Genomic DNA, 23,533 nt, shown 5'->3' with positions numbered 1-23,533 from the left:
TTTCTGGCCCTGGACACCTAACTATACCTCACATGGTTTGCAGGTGAAATAGGAATGTGTTGTTGGTGCTCTGTGAGCTTAATGATTCCTAAGAACTTGCATGAAGTGAGCAAATGAGATAGAAACATGGCATTATTGATTGTACTGATTATGTGCTGTGTGATTATTCTTGCTACTTCCCAGCCTTGTCAGAACCCTGATGACTTTGTGGCTGCCACTTCTCCGGGACATATCATGATTGGAGGTTTGTTCTCCATTCATGATAAAATGCTGTCCTCAGAAGACTATCCCAGACGACCAGACATCCGGAAGTGTGTTGGGTGAGTAAAGCATTAAAGAACTTAGTTAAATTTCCAAGTATATAAATGTGTACTTATACTGACATCTAGATTGTTTTCATAAAATTTAAACTCTCATATTTTTAAGCTGACACAGTCTTGCTCTGCTTTCCTAAAAGAGAGATACATCAGTGGCATATGCATAACTAACTTCCAAGTGCAGAAGCAATGAATGTTTTTATTAATATATTTATATGTACTTTACCTAAAAAAATCCCTGAAGTCACTTGAGAAAACCAGTAAGAAGACGTCATAGACTGTCCACAACATGCATACATAACATGTTTGTGTTTCTAGCACTTGCAACATGCATTTTGTTTTAAACATGGATCTGTTACTTAATTCTTTGTTTAAAATAAACTACATTTAAATTTTTTCTCTACATTACCATTTTTGTCAACACTATTTCCTTCTTGAGAAAAATTTAATTTTTCTATGAGAAATTAAGGCCCTACCTCAAGTCAAAGTGCTCCTTCCTCGATAAACATTTTACAAACATGGCGAAACCTGGATGATAGACAGGACGTTGGGCACCGTGTAGTATGGGAAAAGAAAGCAGGGTAGAGGAAATTACAAATGAATTTTCTTTAATGAGAGCAGGATAGTTGAAGTTGAATTTTAGTTTCAGGGCAAGCTAATTTTGTAGACTTAGGCAAATTGCTTAAACTCTTTGAGTTCCAAGTTCCAGTGTTCTCATCTGTAAAATAAGGGGCCAGAGAACCTCTAAGGGTGCACGTGGCATCAGCCTCAGTAGCTACGGCAGTGTGACCCCGGTGCTTCTTTTAACTCTAACATTCCAGTCTCTATCTTGATGCTTTTGTGTGTACATTTTATCTCCTCTTTTCCCCTTTTTTCTATCAAAAAAGTACTTAATGTTTTATGCCAGCTACACTTAAATTTTTTTTTAAAAAAAGTATTTACCAAGCCCTCTAAGAATGCTAAATATGATCCTATATCATATTTTATCTGAAAGGTCCTTCCTGGCATTCTGCTCAAAAGTTGGGCATACTGAACCACAATAATCATAATTATTGATTATCAAGAATAGCAGGAGACAGCATTGGCCAGTGTGGCTCAGTTGGTTGGAACATCATCCCCATATATGAAATTGGGGGTTCAATACCTGTTCAAGGCACATACCTAGGTTAGGGGTTCAATCCCCAGTCAGAGTCCATACAGGAGACAATCAATGTTTCTTTCTCACATTAATGTTTCTCTCTCTCCCCTTTCTTCTCTCTTTAAAATCAATAAACATTTTTTAAAGAAAAATTTTTAAGATTTTATTTATTTATTTTTAGAGAGGGGAAGGGAGGGAGAAGGAGAGAGAGAGAATCAATGTGTGGTTGCCTCTCACATGGCCCCCACTGGGGGCCGTGGCCTGCAACCCAACATGTGCCCTGACTGGGAACTGAACCTGGGATACTTTGGTTCATGGCCCGCGCTCAGTCCACTGAGCTACACCAGCCAGGGCTTCAATAAACATATTTTTAAAAATTAAAAAGATAAGAATACCAAGAGATATCCCAAAATAATTAATAAAGATTTTCAGAGCACTAAACTGGTACCCAAAGGGTGACTACAGATTTGAGACCCACAATCTTAGGCTAGTAATTAAGAATGAAAAACACTAAAGAATGATTTGATCTAATAAGCAAATTTATTCCAGAAAATAAATCACTAACTGGAACATCCTTTCACCTTATTGTCACTCCTTGAGAAAAATATTCATTTGACATTAAACAACTATTTATTAAATGCCTACGTCAACAAGGCTCATTTCCAGGCACTGGGGCTATAGAGGTGAATGCACCAAAGAGGTTCTCTTGCTCATGGAACTAACATGTGAGGTACTCTGAACATATTATGCATTTTAATAGGCAGACAATTCCTTACTTTAACCTTCCTTCTTTGTATCTTTAAATTAAAGCTTAATGCAAATTTGCTAAACTTCAAATTTAGATATTCACAATGACAAATAATATTATTCAAACAGTTTTATTTAATTTGTCATAACTCAGTGAAGTAAAAGGAAACTATAGAATAGCAAAACCCTGAACAATAATATCTCCCTTTATTCATTTAAAAACATTATTGAACCTTTACTATGTTTTAGACTGTGTTCGTAAACTTGTGTAGGCAGTGGCGGATGAAATAAACTTAACAGTAAATCAGTAATCAAACAACTCAGTGCTCTGGAATAGTCACAAATCTAGAAGTCAATCAGAAAAGCCCCTTTGAAATAGGAAATAGCTATGTCTTGGAACTGAAATAGTCTACTGTATCTAGGAGAAGGCTACTGGGATTTTATTCAGAGCCTGTTTGGTAAGTTATTTTTAAAAGACATTAATTTGGTTTTCAACTACAACAGATTAGAATCAGAAAATTAAAAGATAGCCTTTTGGATCTAAAGAGCAGGTGCTTGGACAGCAATAAAATGTTGACATTTAACTTCAAAAAGAAAAAAATCAAGCACATCTTCATACTGCAGAATATTAAACTGAGTGTTCAAAATTATCCCAAAATTCATTAAGACAAGGTTGAATCCTGTTCCACAGAATCCACTTGAGAAACTATGGGTTTTTATATACCTTTAAGAAAGGTTTCCATCAAAAAATTTTTTAAATGAATAAGTTTAGACCTTTTAAGGATAAGCTTCATTGATCCAGAAATTGTCTATTTTAAGGCAGAGATGTGAATAAAATGAGATACCACCATGTCTTTAGAAAAGTTATATTCTGATTTCAAAAAATACTTGTTTCTCAACAGGTTTGAAATATCAACTTTTCTTCAAATGCTTGCCATGATACACAGCATTGAGATGATCAATAATTCAACGTTATTATCTGGAGTCAAACTGGGGTACGAAATCTATGACACTTGCACAGAAGTCACAGTGGCAATGGCAGCTGCTCTGAGGTTTCTTTCCAAGTTCAACTGCTCCAGAGAAATTGTGGAGTTTAAGTGTGACTATTCCAGCTACATGCCAAGGGTTAAGGCTGTCATAGGGGCTGGCTACTCAGAAATAAGCATGGCTGTCTCCAGGATATTGACTTTACAGCTCATGCCGCAGGTAGGTTTTGTTCTACTACCTTACTCTGGGTTTGATTATATTCCTTACTGTGAAGGGTCAGGGTAACCTGGTAAACTAGTTAGGAATTTGCTTTCACTTTCCTTTCTCTACGTTACAAAAAGTATGTTCCCTATGTGGCTTAGAAAGTGGACAAAGTGGTACGGGGGAAATCATTTCTCAATTTGTCATGTCTGGTTTCTGACAGTTTTTAGCATGATTTGGCCAGACACAAATATCTGAAGATCTCAACTGCCTTGTTTCTGAAATAACAGCAGTCAGGTGCTATGAAGAAAACAGGAGGGAAAGTGAGAAGTAAGGGGAATGGAGGTCAAGGAAGAATTCTCAAGGAGATGATGTTTAGCTTGAAATCTGAATGAGAAGTAGCAGCCAAGGGCAGATGAAAGAGGGAAGGACAGTATCTAGGCTGAAAAAAAAAAGCAGCAAGTACATAGCTAGCATGTCCAAAGAATAACAAAAAGGCCTATGTGGCTAGATCAGTTGAGCAGAAATGAGCATGGTAAGAGATACACTTGTTGAGAAAGATGCAAAAGGCCGATCATTTGGCATCTTGTAAGCTGTGTATGATTTGCATTTGTTCTGAGTATGATGAGAAGGCATGATGATGCGTTCCACAGTTTGAGCAAAAACTGTGGAACTACATATCTCTGTAATGCAAGCCAATAACCAGAAAGTAAACAAAAGTGTCTCTAAAAAAACCAAAATAGATTTTATAGAGCAATGCAATAAGTTCTTGCATATTACTCAGAGTCAAGCAATTCCCCTTGACTTGAGTTTTGAGCTACACCCCTTCATATCACTTCACTTTAAAATTTGATAGGTCATTATTTTCTAAGCTCAAGGAAGATTAGAAGCCAAATGTTAGAAAATAAAAAGGCTTATAGTCAGATGATCAAGAAATGACCAGTCTGATAGAAGTGAAACTATATAATAAATGTGCAAAAAATTCAAAATATATAACTTTCTGGAGCTAGTGTTAATAAGTGTCCATACCCATGAAAGACTCAGGAGTTCCACTGTGTTATGGCCTAATGAAGTTGATAACAAAAAGTTTAAATCCAAAATGATAAAACAAAAGAATTATTCCCCCAAATATCTCAGAGATAAGGTTTTGGCTCAAAATTTCTAGACTATGTGTAGTAGTAGTTAGGTGATAAGTAAGCTAAGTAGATTTTTTTTGACAATAATCATTTAATGTAAAAATACAAATTCCATGATACACTACATGAAAAAAAAAGGGGGACCCTCCATAGGTAAAAGTGATTTTCTAGAAGCCCAGTTCTCACAGCACAGGTGGGTATGGCAATGCCAGGTACTGAGGGGAACTAAGGTTTAGTGAGGGTCCACCGTGGCTAATGTCCATTTAAATTCTCTCCTACAATTTTCACGAGAACCCTAGGTAAAGAAATGTTAACTAATTTCACCAAATTTACTTAAGTACAGAGTCTTACTCCAAAGCCTACTCTTTTTCCACTGTACCATGTGGCTGCTCTAAATAGTGAAAATAATCATAATTATTATTATTGGCATTCACCAAGCAAGTGACACGGAGCAATTGTAGCATAGTGGGTAATAATTCTCATTAGACTAAATTAGTGTCTGCATTGTGCAATATTCCCAGACAATTCAACTGCACATCAGTTTGAGATGCTCTCATTGACAAGACCCTCCTGGTGGATCCTTCACAAACCCCCCATTCTCATTGCCTCTACTTTCTGCAAAAGACTCCACTGGTAAATGAGTCAAACCTTTGTACACATCAAGGAGAGCTCCCCAAGTGCTGATGTTTGTTTGACTAGATCAAAGCTCAGAAAACTATAGCCTGCAGTCCAAAGGTGGCTCTCAATCTCTTAAGCTGTTGAGCTAAAATGATTATTATATATATTTTAAGTATTGTAACAAAAAAGGGAGAATATATGATAGAGTCCATATGTGACCAACAAAGCTGAAACTATTTGGTATCTGGTCCATTAGAGAAAAAGTTTGCTGACTTCTGAACTGGATGAGTATTTGGCTGAGTGATTTATTTCATCTAAAATAAAAATCACCCAAGTTGTAAGTTAGACAAAATCTTGAGCATACTAAGTGTTCCAAAATGCAATTTGCTTATTTGACTCACTGCATTTTTCCTGTATCTACCTCTAAGTATTTAAATAGTACCCACTCTTGGCTCTGACCTGTGACATAGCAGTGTACATAAAGAGATAAGAGAGAGCCTGGGCCCTCAAAGAGCTTGCCCTATAGACAATATGGAGCGATTGGAGAGCAATGACTCTAAACTGCTACTAAATAGCATGATTTACGTTATGTGGGGTTCATTGAAAGGGAAGGATGAAAAGGACCAGAGAACTTTTTAAAGGTTACGAAAACTCACAGAAATCAAAAACGGGAACACATGTTATGAAGAGCCGTCTGGAGTTCTTTAACCTCATAACTAAAAGATACTGTCAATTTCCAGGTGAGTTATGAATCAACGGCAGAAATCCTAAGTGACAAAATTCGCTTTCCTTCATTTTTACGGACGGTGCCCAGTGACTCCTATCAAACCAAAGCAATGGTCCACCTGATTCAGAAGTCCGGTTGGAACTGGGTCGGCATCATAACCACAGATGATGACTATGGACGACAGGCTCTCAACACTTTCGTGATTCAGACAATGACAAATAATGTGTGTATAGCCTTCAAAGAAGTTATCCCAGCCTTCCTCTCAGATGACACCATTGAAGTCAGGATCAATCAGACACTTGAGACAATCATAGCAGAAACCCACGTTAATGTCATTGTGGTGTTTCTGAGTCAATTCCACGTTTTCAATCTCTTCAGTAAAGCCATCGAAAGAAATGTAAACAAGGTCTGGATTGCTAGTGATAATTGGTCAACTGCTACCAAGATTACCACCATTCCTAATGTTCAAAGGATTGGCAAAGTTGTGGGGTTTTCCTTTAGAAAAGGGAATGTGTCCTCTTTCCGGTCCTTTGTTCAAAACCTGCATACGTTTCCCAGGGATCATAACAAACCCTTACATGAATATGCCATACTCTTGTCTGCCTGTGCTCACGTCCAGGACAGTGATTTCAGTCAATGCATTTCCGACCACTCTCAGGGGACTTTGGCCTACAAGGCTCACAAGGACATGGGCAGGAGCTTCTCCCTGAGAAATGACGTCCTGTGGGATTACACTGAGCCAGGACTTGTTCACAGCATTCAGCTCGCCGTGTTTGCCCTTGGTCATGCCCTTCGGGACCTGTGCCAGGCTCGAGACTGTCGGAAGCCCAGCGCCTTTCAGCCGTGGGAGGTACTAACTCATACCCCCAAGAAAATTCCCCTACCATAATCTCTTTCATTTCTTTCACTGGTTTAATTTGCAGAGTTACAGGAACTGCTCTTACTATTCCTTTTATTAGTAGACACCCTCAGTGTTTGATAACCTGCTTTTCCACCATTAGCTTTTTGTTCTTGAGGATAATAGAGCAGTTATTTTACCTTCACCTACTACTCAGACCCACCAATGTTGTGTTTCTTTTTATTTCATAGAAAATTCTGTTGATAGTGCTATTTTCCTTGAGTTCATGGATTTGTATCTGATCTATGGTTTCTTAAGACTTCATAAGAATTACCTCCTGTAATGCTCTTAAAAAATGCAAGACCAAGCATGCTTAATGATTCTTTTTATAGTTACTAAATATTACGGATGAGAAAACTAAGCTACGGAGTGCCAGAAATGTGATTCTAGCCTGGGTCTTCGCTCTCCGTGCCTTTCCTTTTCATGGTGTCTCTGGTGGCGCGCAGTCTCAAAGCCTCCAGTTAGGACTCTCATCCGGGGCGGTCTCTCTAGGACTCCAGTCTCCTTCCCATGACTGTAGGTCACTCATAACAATTCCCATGATATCTCAGTTCACTGATTTTGCAAAAAGAAGACTATCCCTTTTTCTCTTTGATTAGTTTGTACAAACCCAAAGATTAAGGTGGCCCTATTTAGTGAAAATTTTCCATTGTGTTTTAAATGTCCCTGAACAAGTCACTTAAAAGCAAATTGTTGCTTTATATGATGATAAATTTTACTCATCAGGAACAAATTACTCAAAATGTGTATTCAAAGCCAAACTTATCAGCCTTGAGGCAGAATCATGTTCCAAAAATATATGTGTTTTAAATTTGTGAGGGAAAAGAAGGTGAAAGGTATTCAGTTCTTCTGATCTTACAAGTGGGAATCCAGGACAAGCTCTTTCTACTTTTGTAATTTTTACTTCAAACACCCGTAAACACAAGCTCCAAGGTCTGAGCTTGTGTGGATCATGTGATGGTCACGGGGTGTTTCAGACTGCTCATTTTAAAGCTAGTCTTCACCTTGGAAATGCAAAACACAAAACCTAATGAAGAGGTAAGATTAGAAATTAGGATCCTTTTAAAATTAGAACTCTATTTTTAAATACATATTTATGTGCCTAGTAATTGTAAGATGTTTGAAAGCATACTCTTTGTCATATAAGACTTTTAATAAGGGATTGGTAAAAACTATAAATTAAGTGGACACCATAACAAAACCACAACATAGAATTTTAGGAATGAGAGATAGAGAAAGAGTAATGGAGAGAAAATAGGCCAGCATAAAGACAGGTTAAATGGGAGGAGATAGCAAAAGCCTCGTAAGGAAAGAGATATAAAAATAACAAGAGCTGTTTATCCCCTCAAAATCTGGGAAAGCACTTTCAATCAGGAATAAATCTCAAACATTCTGAGGAGAAGACTAGAGATAGCATAATCTAAGTAGAGTCTGCTACAATGTTTTATTTAAACACTAGAAGCCCAGGGTCATCCTTTATGTTCCAGGGAGTCTGTTTATCTAGAAACAAACAGGAACAGTTTGGAAAGGAGGAAGAGGGGAGTGACTAGTTCCTTTCATCACGATGGGAGTGAGCTACATCTGTGCCATATTCAGCAAAACAAATAATGTAAATAATTTTATCTTACTATGAGGGAATATCCATAGACATTAAATTTAAAAGATCAGCAACATAATAGAATCACTATCAAAAATATATTCCTAAAGATTGTTTTGTCCCCTGGCAAAATTTGCTAATACTTAAATGATAGTTTCTGTATGATTTCAGATTCAAAAAAACTTAGAGAATTTAGTTCTTCCCAATATCTGAGGAAAATCCTTACTTTGGCTCCATCTGTGGTGATATCCATGAGCAGTATTCAGGGACAGCATGATCAGGGACTCGGGCTTTCTTTTTTTATTCCGTTTCTCTTTGGTGACATACAAGATAGTTGGTGAGTATGTGGGATGAGAATGTCTGACAGTCAAACTCCTGTGAGGGCATTGATTTAGCACGTACTTGTTGGATGCCTCAAGGTTCCAGGCACTGTGCTGAGTGCTAAAAATATTATAGAAACTGAGACCATTTTATCCCTAAAGGACTCATCTTTCTAGTGAGGAGTGCAACTGAACAGTGAGGCGGCTGATGACAATGCAGGGTGGTGGTCAATGACAATGGTGCATATAAAATACAAGATGGCAGAGAAGCACGTGACTGAAGCAACTGACCTGGTATTAGTCGCTAAGAGAACTTTCTCAAAGATCATGACACCTCTGAGGAATATGATGGCTGGGTAGAAGTTAGCCAGGGCAGAAATGCTCCAGTCAAGTCCCAGAAGGGAGCGATAGCATGGTGTCTTAAGGAAGCAGAAAATAGCACCATAAAACTGGGGTCTTCTGTGGAAAGTAGAGGCAAATGAGACTGGTGTGGGGGAGGGGCATGTCTGTGAAGGATCCATCAGGAGGGTTTGTCAATTAGACCATCTCAAGCTTTGATGTGCAGTTGAATTGTCTGGGAGTATTATTATAATGCAGATATTAATTCAGTAGTTCCAGGGGAGAAGTGAAAATCTGTAGTTCTCACAAGCTTTCAGATGCTACCAATACTGCTGGTACAGGGACCACCCTTCAGATACAAACATCTGCAACACATATTTAGTTTTGGATGTGGTAGAACCAAGGGGAGCCAATTAGAGATACTTTTTGACAGGAGAGTGATGTGATCTGCTTTCCATTATAGAAATAGCATTCTCACTGCAGGGTGCATTGATAGAGGAACATAGGACTAAAGGGAGAAAGGCCAATTTGGCAATGCAGGCTAAGATAAGGATGCTACAAGTACTACAAGTACTTAATTGTACTACAAGCATGACAATGAGGATGGAAAGACATACACAGATGAGGCAAAATAGATTTACAAATGTTATGGGAAATAATACAATGATTAATATATAATAATACAAGAATCAACTCTATGTTCCATGTACTCACATCTGTAAACCTACTTTTGCTCCACCCTGTACTTAAATAAACATCCATATATTTAAGAGGAAGGAAGAAGAGGGCATTTGAAGAGAAACTGTAGGTAAAGAATAATAGATAGAAGCAAAGATGCTGCAAATCATTTGAAAACTTGGGTAACTGGTGCCATTTGTTGAGGTGAAAACATAATGAAAAGGGAAGGTCTAGGTGGAACAGGAAATAGTAAGCATTCTATTTTGAAAATGAAAAACCTATGAGACATCCTAGTGTAGCAATGGTGGTGGGATATTAGTCCAGAAGTCAGAAGAGACATGTTAAAAGAAAGGAGTGATTTTGGAGTGATTAGGCAAATGATAACTAAAAAAATTTAGGGCCACCTATACTAGGCACCGACATACATCATTTGTAATTTTTATATTAGGACTCATATGCTTTACTCTCCATCTGAAAGACATGAGAAGAGGAAGTGTCATTGCTGACTGAGACTCGCAATAGTTTAGAGATGCAGGGGACCTCAGCAATAAGGGTCTGGCCCATGGCCACCCAGAGAGTTAGTAGTGAAACTGCCTCAACCTTTGTCCAGTGGGCTTTTCACTGTACTACAGATAACTTCACAAAAGAAAAAGAAAAACATAGGTTGGATATCAGAGATACAAGGCTGTTTCCTCTGCTACTGTGTAAACTCCTGACAGAGATACCTCTTTTCATAAGCACAGCAGGCTCGCAGAGACAGAGCGAACATCAGAGCAGTTGGAGAAGTGGAGAACATCAACCGCACCGGCTAGGCTGGTGTGGCCTCCTGGGACCTCGTTCTCAAAAACAGATCATTGTCATACAGAGGTGAATCAGCTGATACTGGAAATGCAAATCCTACCCTCTAAACTTTCCGGTGCCAGTTTATAGGGAATCTCAGAGGCTCCATGAAAAATAAATAAATAATTAGTGGGAAAGGCATTTAATAGCTTAATAACTGGAACCTTAATGCTTAAATTCTGCCTCGATGCAGAGCAAATGTTCTCTCATATTTAACTAGTAATGAATGCACTGTTTTATTTGCCTCCACCCTCTTTCCTGTAAGAACAAGCATAGAATTACACTAGTTTATTTACATCCTCCAATGTTATCATTATTTACTGAACGTATATGTGTCAGAACTTTACCCTGTAAAACCTGATTAAATGCTGGAAAAAAACAGGTGGCAGTTATAGTGCAAACACAAGGGTGGAAAAGAACATGCTCCCTAAGAACTGAGTTACTGGGGCTTATGTGTGTGATTTGCTTAAGCAGGAACAGGAGAAAAATCAATACAGACGTAGAGGTGGGAACACTGACAGCAGGCCCTCAGTTATTCTTTTATTTTTATTCCCTCCACTTTCTTTTCTTCCATGGGTTTGCTAGAATAAGATCTGGGTTTTGGTTAATTTCAACAGATTAGATCTAATATCCTGCTTCTTTAATGTAATGGTAATTAGTTTACATTCGTCACACTAATGTACATTCATTACAAGAACTATGAAATCTATAATGCATTATAATATCAATATACTTAGAGAGTTTACTAAAGTGACGTTTGGTCATTGGCATGACTGTCATAGCCAATATATTTACCTTAAAATATAACTTGATTTTCTTCTATTGACAAAAAAAATATGGAGGAAAGAAGCATTCATAAAAGATTAACTGAAAAAGAATAAAGTAAAAATAATTCCATTAAAACAGAACAATTTTGCCTCACTTCATAGATTTTGCACCCAACAAAAGCCACAAGACATCATAGACCTACATACTGAGTGGGTCTGGCGCGTTCGCAGAGGGTATTTACTTAGCCTCGATTATATATCAAGTTAATGGTGGAGCCAGACTGGCAACCTGTTTCCCTCCCTCCCCATTCAGTGTTCTTCCTGTGCAGCACAAGCTCAGCGTGGCTCCTCATTTGTCAATAAAACAGTTCTCGTTTTAGCTATATTGCATACGAGTGCTCACTGAACAAACTAGGTAATGAGACAAGTAATTTTTCACTGTGTTCCTATCCTCTCAATGAAAAAAAAAGACATTTTATGAATTAAATTATAAATAAAGTTCAGAAGTCATTATACTATGCATCCAATCACTGAAGCAGAAGTGAAAACCACTGGAGGTAATAAGATCCAGACCTCCCACAGGAGTAACATGGTATGGACTTAGGGTGGACATTATTACACCCATCAAGTAAACTTCTCTGATGGGAATGCTACCCAGTACATGCCCAAGAGCAGGGTGCTGTTGTTACAGGACTATCTCCCAGATTTGTATCTCTGTCCCCTCAGCCTTCATTTGGGGGGCAGTGAGCAGGACAATGACTGGCTTGGGTTACCCACTCAGACTGGACCAATGACCCAGGCCCACTGTGACTCTAGAAGGAAAAGATGCAAATGATAATGGGACATAAATACAGTAAAAATGAACTGTTAAAAATGATGCATTTTCCTGCCCTCCATAGCTCCAATGACACATAAGTGATTACTTTTGAGTCAGAAAGAAAAAATAGTGAGAAGACTTTGAATTAATATAATGTTAGGTGCAATGGAAAGACCACAAAATGAAAGTCAAGATGTGTGTCTCCGATTGCACCCTTTGGCTGAGGGTCCTCATGTAAGAAAACAGGAAGATGATCCCTGCTCAGTGTGTTTCACCAGGTTGTTATGGAATAAAAGGATATCACAGATTTGAGTACTAGCAAGTAGTTTATGAATATCAGGTGACATTATTAGTTGATAGACTCAAAGCATGTTTATTTATTTGCACAATATCCCCATTCACTAATAACATGCATTAACAGGTATGAAGATAGTCTTTATTAACACAATCTGTCCCAGGTACTGGGCTACATTCTTGCCATTCAGAATTATATTTAACCCTCCCAATAACCCTATCAGGTAGATTTCATTTACTTTGCCTTCCAAATGAAGAAGCTGAGCTCTAGGGACAAATTGTGATTGTCAAGATCATACCACTAGTGAGATATGGAACCAGAATCAGAGCCTAGGCATCGCTCTAGAGGACTCATTCTGAAATTCTGCAGTGTGGGAAAATGAAGATGCCCAGGTTTCAATTGTAGAAGTGAGAACAGCTACCTCCCATAAATATTAACTTGCATTTTCAAATTCACAGAACAAGACCTTGGCAGAGATGAGGCTAGAATTCTCAAATTGTTGCCAGGTACTTAAGAACCTTCACAAGTAGTTACCACACTCACTGATTCAAGATATCTTTTTCCTCATTTTTAAGTGATATTCTTTGTAAGGCAGTGTTATAATCGATATAATGGATACACTTACAATATTTCTGTTAGTGTTTATTTCTATGATTATTTTTATAGTTACTTGATGTACTGAAAAATGTGACATTCATGGATGGAGGGAAGCTATTTCATTTCGATGCCCATGGGGATATAAACACTGGATATGAGGTTGTGCTCTGGAAGGAGATCAATGGCCACATGGTTGTCACCAAGATGGCACAATATGACCCGAAGCACGATGTCTTTACTGTCACAAACCAGGAATCAAAAAATGAGTTCAGGAATCTTAAGGTAATCCGGTTGTAAGTTGCTTTGTAGCCTTCAAATTAATTGGTATCTCAACTGCAAAAGTCCTTGGCCCCAACAGGAGCTCTAGTAATCCTATTGCCTGTTCACTGTCCCCGACTTCTTTCATTAAATTCCACAATCCCCTTGTGTGTTTTCTCCCTTGCACACGCCCTCAATTCCCTTGTCCTCTTCTCTCTCTCTTAGTCATTCTCATTTGACCAAAGCAAACTCCTCGTTAAAGTCTCTACATAATCAATGTAGCCCCATGTAGCTGAACTTGGGTGGGGAACATCTTGCTGACCACTCTCACTTTAAATTCATGATCTCTAACCGCTAGTGGGCCTTAATGCTGCTGGTCAATCAGACTATTACCCTAGTCCGTTAATTTTTCCACCTACATACATGGCTATTTTACACTCTCTCTCCTATTCTCTGACCCCGACACATATTCCCCATCCTCACTTTCAGCTGACCTTGCTTCCTATTTCATGAACAAAACTGAAACAATCAGAGAAGAACTCCAGTGCTCCCCTGCCACCACACCTGTGCCTGTATCCCTGACTTCCACCTGGCACTGTGATAGATTATCTGCGCTCCTAGCCAAGGTCATCTCCTCCCATTGACCTCTGGATCCCAACCCCTCTCACTTACTCAAGGATATTGCACTGGCAATTCTCCACTCTCTCCTACATCCTCAGATATTTGCTCTTCTGTGTTATCTACATGACGGCATAAATATGTTCTTATCTCCCTTATTCCCCTGTTCTTAAAAAAGAGAAGAAAATCCTTCTACCTCCTCCTCCACATGGTGCCCATTCCTCTATCTCCCTTTAAGACAAAATTCCTTCAAAAAGTTCAGTATACTGGCCCTGATTTCTCTCCTCTCATAATTTTTCACTTCTTCCAGTCCATCAAAACCCTTTATGTCTGGTTCACCAATGTTAATAAATCCAAAAATCATCTTATTTACCAGCTAATCATGCTCCCCTCTTTGCGATGCCTCAGTCGCTTCCATGACACCACACTTTGACTTCCTTCCTGTCTCCGGCCACTGCTTCTCGGTCTCATCTGCTGGTTCCTCCTCATTCCCACTGCCTATAAATATCGGTGTGCCCAGAGCTCAGAATGCTCCTTTTTCATCCCCACTTTTTCTTAGTGATCTCGTCCAGGATCATGGATTTAAACAATGTCATTGAATGGAAGACAAATGACTCCCAGATTTTTATCTTCTGAATTTCAACCCAAATAAATGCACAACTGCCTAATGGATACAATCTCTACCAGGGTGTCTAATAGTCACATACATGGATTTTCTCTAAAACTGAGCTTCCACAAGTACCTCATCTCAATAAATGACCACTTCCTTCTAGTTGCTCATGGAAAAATCTGGTGCAATCCTTGTCATTTCTCTTTCTGTTATGTTTCAAATCTAACCAAAGTTTTACTTTCAAATGGGTCCAGAATCCAACACTTTTTGTCCTCTACTTGGCTGCCACCACTCCAACTCCAAGCTACTATCACCTGTCACCCAGACAAAGACAACAAGTTTCTAACTGTTCTCTGCTTCCACTCTTGCCCGCTTCAGTGTGTTCTTAAAACAGCAGACAGAGTAACCCTGCAAAATATAATATTCTGCTCAGAACCCCCATACACCCTATTTCTCTCAGAGCAAAAGTCAATGCCTTTAAAATACCTTACATGACCCACCACCGTACCTCCCCACTTCATCTCCTACTACCCTCCCCTTGCTCCCATCCCTTCCTACAACCCCACAGGCTTTCTCTCTCTTGCACTCATACCTTCCCTTCTTCTAGCTCAACGCCTTCACCTGCTGTTTCCTTTGCCTGTCTATGTGGTTTGCTTCCTACTTCCTTTCCTAAAGTGTCACCATCTCAGGGAGTCCATCCTTGATCACCTTGTTTAAAATTGCAGTGTCAACCTAATACTTCTTAAACACCCTCCTGTCCTTTTTCTTCTTAACACTTATCACTGTCTAGCATTCTATATATTTTGTTTATTTTTGTCATATTCATTGTCAATTTTGTCAACTAGAACTGAAGGTCCATGAGAACATGGATTTTTGTGTTTTAAACCCTGCTGTGGTTTCTACAATTACAATAGTGCCTGGCATATAACAGGAGCTCAAAAAATATGTGTTGGATGAGAGAATAAATGTAGTAATGCTTCAAGCCACTGTCCTTGTCCTAATTTCCCTTCTGATGTTTCAGTAACACAAAGAACTGTTTCCTTGAAAGATAGAAATGCAGTTGTCTTTCTGTTACCAAGAGTTATCTTTAGACTTTTTAGGAGAGATACTCAGTGAGGGGGAGGTGATACAATGACAAATAATTGATTGGTGCCTTCGGTGACTAAGTGGAAGGGGATGACCGCCATGAAAAGAGAGACAAGTTTACCTTTCTGATGGGAGCATCATAAATATGTCAAGGGGGCAGCAGAAACTAATAATACCTGAGATCAGTGAGGCCAGATTTCAAGATCCCTTCGTCAATATGCAAGCTAATTGGACTATCAGCATTTCTGGTGACTCCTCAAAACTTGTAGTCCAACAAATCAGATAATCCTGAATCTATTGACTTCCCAAAGTTATCGATACTTTGGAATGTTTTTGTTGTCCCTTAAGTGAGGGGATATAAGCGACTGTGTTGCTGGGAAGAAAGGTTTCACTTTTGTCCCTGTAATGCCGCTCAGTTTACCTCAGAGTTAAACCCTTTGGTGCTCTCGGAGCATCCTCCGGGAGTGTGGGCATTTCAGGTTCAAAGTTGGCCCTGGAGAACCCACAAGGCAGTTTTACTGTCTGCAGTATTTTCTATTTTTTTAGACTTGTTCACATTTCTTCAGATGACAATTTTATTACACTATTTTTTAAAAATACCAAAATCTATGTAGTAAATATGTCTTTAAATGAAGTCAAAGTTAATTAGAATGAATCTTTTCAAAAGTTATTTGAATTTCTTTTCACTTTGCAGCAAATTCAATCCAAGTGTTCCAAGGAATGCAGTCCTGGGCAAATGAAGAAAACCACAAAAAGTCAACATACCTGCTGCTATGAATGCGTGAACTGTCCCGAAAACCACTACACTAATCAGACAGGTAGTTACAGCCCCTATGACGTGTACAGTGACACACCCGAACCATAACTCTCAGGTTGATTTTTTCATTTGTGTGAATCGTATTTAGGGTTATTTTTTCATTTGGAGGAATAAAAAGCATCTCATGCTACTGCTAGGTTAAATTCCAGTGAAATTTCATTTTATCTTGGATTTGTTTCTATTATATTAGCAGACTTGCAACCAATGTATAATAGAGATAAGAAAGTAACTCCTCTTCCAAGGGAAAATGTCATCCCCTCAGCTGGATTCCTCTCCAGCAGTTCTTAAAACAGTGGCTATACTCTGTCAGTTGTTAGCCATCTCTCTCTCTCTCTGTCTCTCTCTGTCTCTCTGTCTCTCTCTCTCTCTCTCTCTCTCACACACACACACACACACACACACACACACACATACACGCCTGACTTGCAGTTGGGGCACAATAACTATAAATGCATACATGCTGAGCTAACTAAACTGAGCATGCTAGATATCTCTGCATGCACAGAGGTTTGCGTACCCTGGAGATCTCATTGTTCCTACAAAGAGGGAACAGTGAAGCCTAAAAAAGAACTTTATATAAGACAAGGGGATGAACTGTTTGTTGACAGAGATGAGATGCTACTAACTGATTGTTTGCCGAACCTGTTAACAATTTGACAAATCAGAGCAAAATACACAAATTTGAGAATGGAGTGAGGTCAGCAGCCTTCGGAACCCTAAAAGGGGCTATTGGCACTTTCCCTGGAGTTAAGCCTACTTTAAAAATACCATATCCCCTTGTTATGGTAGCATTGCTATTAGCGCTATAAACACTGAGAACCCCCAAGGCAGAATAGCCCCCAAATGCTTATTCTTTTTTCTTACTGTCTCAAAGGGGAAGAGTATCCCAATGTAAACATTCCAATATCCATATTCTGTCATTGTTTTACGAAAATGCCATTTACCCCAAACCAAAATGGGCTTTGCTCCGTAAATAATTAGATAATGAGATTGGAGGGTGAGAGTTCCAGGCAATATGGTATCTAGCAACTACCTGCCAAGTGGTATAAGTCAAAATACCAAGAGAGTATGTAGAGTTTATTTCCCATAAAGATGTACAAGAGTTTTTTAAGATACAACCTAGGCTGTCTTTTGATAACCAGGGCAAATAGCTTCCAAGAACAAGTACAAAAGACTGATCACAAATTTGGAGGAAAAACAAGGGTTTAGGCTAGTCTGGAGTGTAGCATCTATTCCTTTCGATGTCTCCAGTGCATAGCTGGCCACAGACAAGGCCAATAAATGTTTGCTGAATGAATAAAATGGCAGACTCTAGCAGCAGTGGTTAAGGAAAGACAGGGAAGAATGGATATTTGCAAGGCAATTGATTTGGAAGAGGAGGAGGCTGGGAAGGTAATGAAGTCTATAAATAGAAACACAACCTGACTTTGAGGTTAAGGTGGAAGAGACGTAGGCACTGTATAACGCTTTTTGGAAATAGCTGATACTTACTATCACTAAGGGGTGGAAGCGGAGAGCAAATGCACCCCTCTGATATCAACTGTCAGTGCAGCACCTGCAGTCAGACTGGGCATAAATCATTTCCAGCCTTATCACTGTCTGTGTGAGAGGCTCAAGGTTCCTTACCTCCCGGAGGGAAAATAAACTTGAATTCTTATCAGCTGTCATTGATGACAATCTGGTGTTCTCTCTCTTTTAGAGGGCTTTAGGGTGATCCAGCCATACTGTCTCTGCTTTAAAAGAACTGAAGCCTTATGTACAACAGCAGCTCCCACCACAGCGAATGTCTGCTCTACGGCATTTTATAAAACACAAGCGTTTTATAGTTACTATCTCACCGACTGCAGCACCCCAATGAGGCAGAGTTTTTTTAAGAGAATTGGAAATAGGCTCAGGAAATTCAATTAACTTGTTCAAGATCACAGGGAATATAAGTGATAGAGAGAAGGACTCGAGATATGTCTGATTCTAAAGCCTTCATTCTTAACAGAGCCCCTGAACCGCCAGCTATAACAGCAAGTTCATAGCAGACTAACATCTAACTTGACTATATTAATTTCCTAAAGACTCACAGCCTAGCTGGCTTTTTCCCCCTTTCTCTTTTTAATTCTCCCTCTCTTCCTTTTCCCTCACCTTCATCCTTTCTCACTTTCTTTGGGTCCTGTGCATGCTTTATTTGAATAAGTAACCATTGTGACAATTATCCATAGCCATTTTCAAGTTAGAACTATTGCTGAGGAGGATTCTATTTATAGCATTCTGGACAATTGCCTAGCTTAAATGTTTGCGATGTAACTGAATCTCCTCTGTCTTTTAGACATGGATCACTGCCTTTCGTGCAACAACGAAACTCACTGGGCCCCTGTAAAGAGCACAATGTGCTTTGAAAAGGAAGTGGAATATCTCAGCTGGAATGACCCCTTGGCTATCCTGCTCCTAGCCCTCTCCCTACTGGGAATCATGTTTGTTCTGGCTGTTGGCATAATATTTACAAGAAACCTGAATACACCTGTTGTGAAATCATCTGGGGGATTAATGGTCTGCTACGTGATCCTTCTCTGTCATTTCCTCAACTTTGCCAGTATAGGCTTCTTTGTTGGAGAACCTCAAGACTTCACGTGTAAAACACGGCAGACGCTATTTGGTGTGAGCTTTACTCTCTGCATCTCCTGCATTTTGACAAAGTCCCTGAAAATTCTGCTAGCCTTCAGCTTCGATCCCAAGTTACAGAACTTCCTGAAGTGCATCTACAAGCCAGTCCCCATCATCTTCACTTGCACAGGTATCCAGGTTGTCATTTGCACACTCTGGCTAATCTTTGCAGCCCCTGCTGTGGAAGAAAACATGTCCTTGACCAAAGTCATTATCCTGGAATGTGGGGAGGGGTCCCTCCTTGCCTTTGGCACCATGCTGGGCTATATTGCCATCCTGGCCTTCATTTGCTTCATATTTGCCTACAAAGGCAGGAAATTGCCTGAGAATTACAATGAAGCCAAATTTATAACATTTGGCATGCTCATTTACTTCATAGCTTGGATCCCATTCATCCCCGTATACGCTACCACATTTGGCAAATATTTGCCAGCTGTGGAGATTATTGTTATTTTAACATCTAACTATGGGATCCTATGTTGCACATTCTTCCCCAAATGTTATGTTATTCTTTGTAAGCAAGATACTAACACAAAATCTGCCTTTCTCAACATGATTTATAGTTACTCTTCCCACAGTGCAGACAGTCTTGCCATGAGTCGTGCTTCACTGGTTTCCACTAACGGCAACATCACCATGGCCACTCCCAGCTCTGGTGGCCAGCCAGCAGCCTGGCAGAAAAGCAAAGATCTTCAGATACCAGCATGTGCACACACACGCAAGGAAAATGCTACAAGTGCATCTAAAACTTGGCCTCGAAAAAGAACTTCAAGTATATGAATGCGTCCTTAAGAGATGGCATGTTCCACCATGAAATGTTTTAGGGTCTCTGTATTTAAGATGTACATTTACTTTCCAAGCAAGCATATTCTATGTGTTTCTTCTCTGTCAGTATTTTCGTTAAAATTTGGTTGAACACTCCCACTCTGTCCAACCATCTGTTTAACAAAGAAGGTAGATTCTTCAGCCTGAACCTCCCTTCCTTATGACTTCCACCTGCCTCCATCTTGACCTCCTTCCTCACAGGCACATAGTTAAAGGTATCTCTCCTAGTCAAAACTAGCCCATGATGTAGCATCCTTAATGTGTGCTCCACCAGTTCTTTCAAACCTCTTCGTAGGGATCTCTCCTTGTCTCTTGAGCACCATTACTTTCCCATCCCCACTGTTCAGTTCAGCTGAAGAAGCCTTTGAGCAGCCACCTTGTGCCAGGGGACACTAAATACCAAGGAACAGGAGGATCAAGGCATCATTTCTGACACTCCAGGAGCTCAAAATCCAGGGGAAGACTGTAGCACACAGACATCTGCAACTCAGTATGGGAATTCTATGATTGTAATCTGTGTGGGACATTCTAACAGTATAGTGAAGTGACACTTAGCCACCCTAGGCGATGATGAAGGCCACGTAAAGGATATGATGTGTAGGTGAAATCCTGAAAGATGAATAAGAGTGAGCTAGTCAAAGCAAGTACAGAAAGCTATTCCAGATAAAGGGGGAAAGCAGGAGCAGCCACCAAAAGTACGTTGAGGGAAGCGCAGTTGTTTTGGTATTACTAGAGAGGAGTCCTCTTTCACATGTAGAGGTGGGGTCATGAATGAATGCCAAACACGAGTTCTCTTATACGGAGCTTAGGTCTTCATCATGTGGTTAGAAAGTGGCCATCAAAGTTTCTGGCAGAAAGATGACAAGTTCAAAGGTTCATTTTAGGAAGATGACTCTGAGACAGGGTAGAGGATGGGTCCTAGCTGACAGAGGACTGGGATCTATACCAGGAATAGAAAAGAGAAAATGTATATGTAATCAAACTATATAGAAGGTGATAATATATTTGAAGTAGCTGGTGAAGGATAGAGTATAGGCTTCTAGTTGGGCTTATTGAAGGGTGCTGTGGAATAAAACTGAGTGTTTGAAAGGACAGTGTCATTGTTAACTTGTGACCCATTAATTCTGAAGCCACTGAAATCTGGTTCCTAGTTACATCACTCTGCTGAAATTGTCACAGAAAAGTTTCTTGTGACTTTTTACTGTCAAATTCAGTGGTTATTAATGACATCTATGGTATAATTCCTCCTTAATTTTTTCTTCATTCTCATCATATTTTAAAGTTTTCAGTTATCAAAACTCTTCAGTCTGATGTAAAGGCTCCTTTGGTCCTACTCTGACAGCCCTGACCACTTAGTTCTGGCCTGTGCTGCTGGTATGTCCTCCTTCACCTGACCCTTAAGTGTGGGTATTCCACAGAGTTCCAGCCTCAATCTAAATGCCTTTTCTGTCAATACACTCTCTCATTACATTATTAGCCAACTTCATGACTTAACTATGACCCAGACCTCCGAAACCCACATGGTCCTGGTCACTCTCTAACCATCCCACCTGCTTATCCCTCTAACACTTCAAAGGCAGTATGTCTAAAATTCAATTCATTATTTTCTTCTCCAAACTCTTCCTCCTCCTATTTTCCATTTCTCAGTATGTTGTACCACCTTTGGCCTAAGCGGAACCCTGGGATTCATCCTATCCATCCTTGATGCCATTCTATGCTTCACCCTTGTACATCAGCTGTTTTTTATTTTCTAACTCCTGCACTTTGCCAAAACCTTGCCATGATCCTTATCCCTTTCACTGCTTCCTTAACACAGGCCTGCATCATCTCTTTCACAGATTATTGCAGTAACCTTCTAATTTAACTCTGCTCTCCCAATGTTTCATCCTGAACTACAGAATTTTTCACTAAACCTTCCACTCATTTCCACTAGATATATTTATATAACTTAAACACCTCTTTGCATTACTCAGTTGTTTTAAGACCTGCAATCAAGTTCTAATTTACTGCTTAGTCTAAATGTATTCATGTACAATACAGTGGTAATCTCTCATTCAATGACTAAGGGTATAAAGTATTCTGATGTACATGAACATGGGAAGAAATAAGTAGTCTGTTTGTGATTTCACTGACTCATTTCTCTGTTGATATGAAAACAGTTTCTCCTATTGACATGAGAGCAAAGCTGCAGGAGAGCTTCCAGACTCTTGAGTGTGATCACACAAAGCAGAAATCCCAGCAGTGTTGTGCCAATAGAACAATAAAAGAAATAATTGTTTCATAAGAGTTGTCAGTTTTACTACAATTAGAAAGCTCTCAACAAATATTCCAGAAAAAAAATGCTACTCAACATAAGAAATTAAGTTCTGAATTCCATGAAGCAAAAACTATATCCATTCCATCATGTGAATCACACAGCTAAGAAAATGACTGTTGTACTTTTAATTTTTCTGTTAACTTTTGAGGGTTTTAAAATCAATTGGATTTTAGTTAAATGATTTACTTACTCTTTTTATAATAAAATGCTTCCTCTTTATTACAAAGGCAATACCTAAATATTTTAAAGAAATAAGAAAATAAAACTAAGGAAAAAACACACATAAAGGATCCAAACTGTATAACCAACCAACAATCCTTGATTATGTTAGCAGCCAACTCTACAGGTTGTCTTCATTAAGTCCAAATCACTGTTCAGACAGAAACCTTCCCATTGCTCTAGACAAAGAGAGCTGGGGGGACAGGAAAGCATCTAGAGTTCTATAACCGATTGACTCATACAGAGTTACTCTCTGACCCTGCTTGCAGAAACATCCATACAAAATTATTTTATTGTTCAAATGCTGGGATCAGGGAATACTGCATATTGTACCACAGCCTTTATTGGCAGAATGAAATCAGAAGCCACAAAGTCCAAGCCATGAGGATCTCAGAGCAAAGTCCAAGTGAAATAGTTATCTGTGAACTCTGGGTTTTAAAAAGTCCACCCCCATGTCCTGGCAGGTGTGGTTCAGCTAGTCGGAGTATGGTCCCATAGCCAAGAGGTCATGAGTTCAATTCCCGGTCAGGGCACATACCAGGGCTTCCAGTTCAATCCCTGGTTGGTGCCATGTATGAAAAGGCAGCCAACGGATGTTTAACTCCCACAATGATGTCCCCCCGCCCTTCCCCTCTCTCTAAAAGCAATGAAAAAAAATGCCCTTGTGTGAGAATTTTAAATTTTTTTTTAAAAATTCAGAAGCCCACCCCCCAAATTTATATTTAAAATAATGTTGAATGAGGAAGTTTAATATTCTCACAAATATTCTTGATATCTTGGTCAGGACAGTAATTCAGTGATTTTTTTACAACCTTCCCCTCTAATAATTGAGTGTCCACAGCTCTTGGGCTATCTTTAAACCAAAACTTCAGATAGGCCCTCACTGCCATTACCAGCAAAATAAGACACACATCAAGTTAGAGTAGCAAAAAATTAACTCAAAACTAAGGTTAAAAAACAAAAAAATGTCTAGTCACTGGGTCATACACCTGACACTAATATGTCTATGTCAACTGCAGTAGAAAATTCTAAAATAATATTTAAAATAAAAAAAAGCACACAAAAAAACCATGGAAACTAAGCATATGAACAGCGAATCATAGAAATGATTG

General features: G+C 39.2%; 1 protein-coding gene across 1 annotated transcript; it reads left to right on the top strand.

The window, feature by feature from the left end:
- Positions 1 to 4: 4 nt before the first annotated feature.
- GPRC6A (G protein-coupled receptor class C group 6 member A) lies at positions 5 to 22,882 on the top strand. The gene is made up of 6 exons (XM_028510394.2): positions 5 to 320; positions 3,105 to 3,408; positions 5,885 to 6,721; positions 13,089 to 13,301; positions 16,286 to 16,409; positions 18,726 to 22,882. The coding sequence occupies exons 1-6, from the start codon at positions 127 to 129 to the stop codon at positions 19,838 to 19,840; spliced, it is 2,787 nt and encodes a 928-aa protein (XP_028366195.1). The 5' UTR covers positions 5 to 126; the 3' UTR covers positions 19,841 to 22,882.
- Positions 22,883 to 23,533: the final 651 nt, after the last annotated feature.

The sequence above is a fragment of the Phyllostomus discolor genome, chromosome 4, assembly GCF_004126475.2.
Source record: "Phyllostomus discolor isolate MPI-MPIP mPhyDis1 chromosome 4, mPhyDis1.pri.v3, whole genome shotgun sequence".
In the NCBI taxonomy this organism is placed as follows: Eukaryota; Metazoa; Chordata; class Mammalia; order Chiroptera; family Phyllostomidae; genus Phyllostomus; species Phyllostomus discolor.
The sequence above is the reverse complement of the archived record's forward strand: the minus strand, read 5'-3'. Positions and strand labels throughout refer to the sequence as shown.

Excerpts from the sequence above, each read along its gene's own strand:
- GPRC6A (XM_028510394.2), top strand. The coding sequence starts at position 127 with ATGGCATTATTGATTGTACTGATTATGTGCTGTGTGATTATTCTTGCT. Across the intron at positions 321-3,104 it reads GACATCCGGAAGTGTGTTGG|GTTTGAAATATCAACTTTTC; the intron begins GTGAGTAAAGCA and ends GTTTCTCAACAG. Across the intron at positions 16,410-18,725 it reads CCACTACACTAATCAGACAG|ACATGGATCACTGCCTTTCG; the intron begins GTAGTTACAGCC and ends TCTGTCTTTTAG.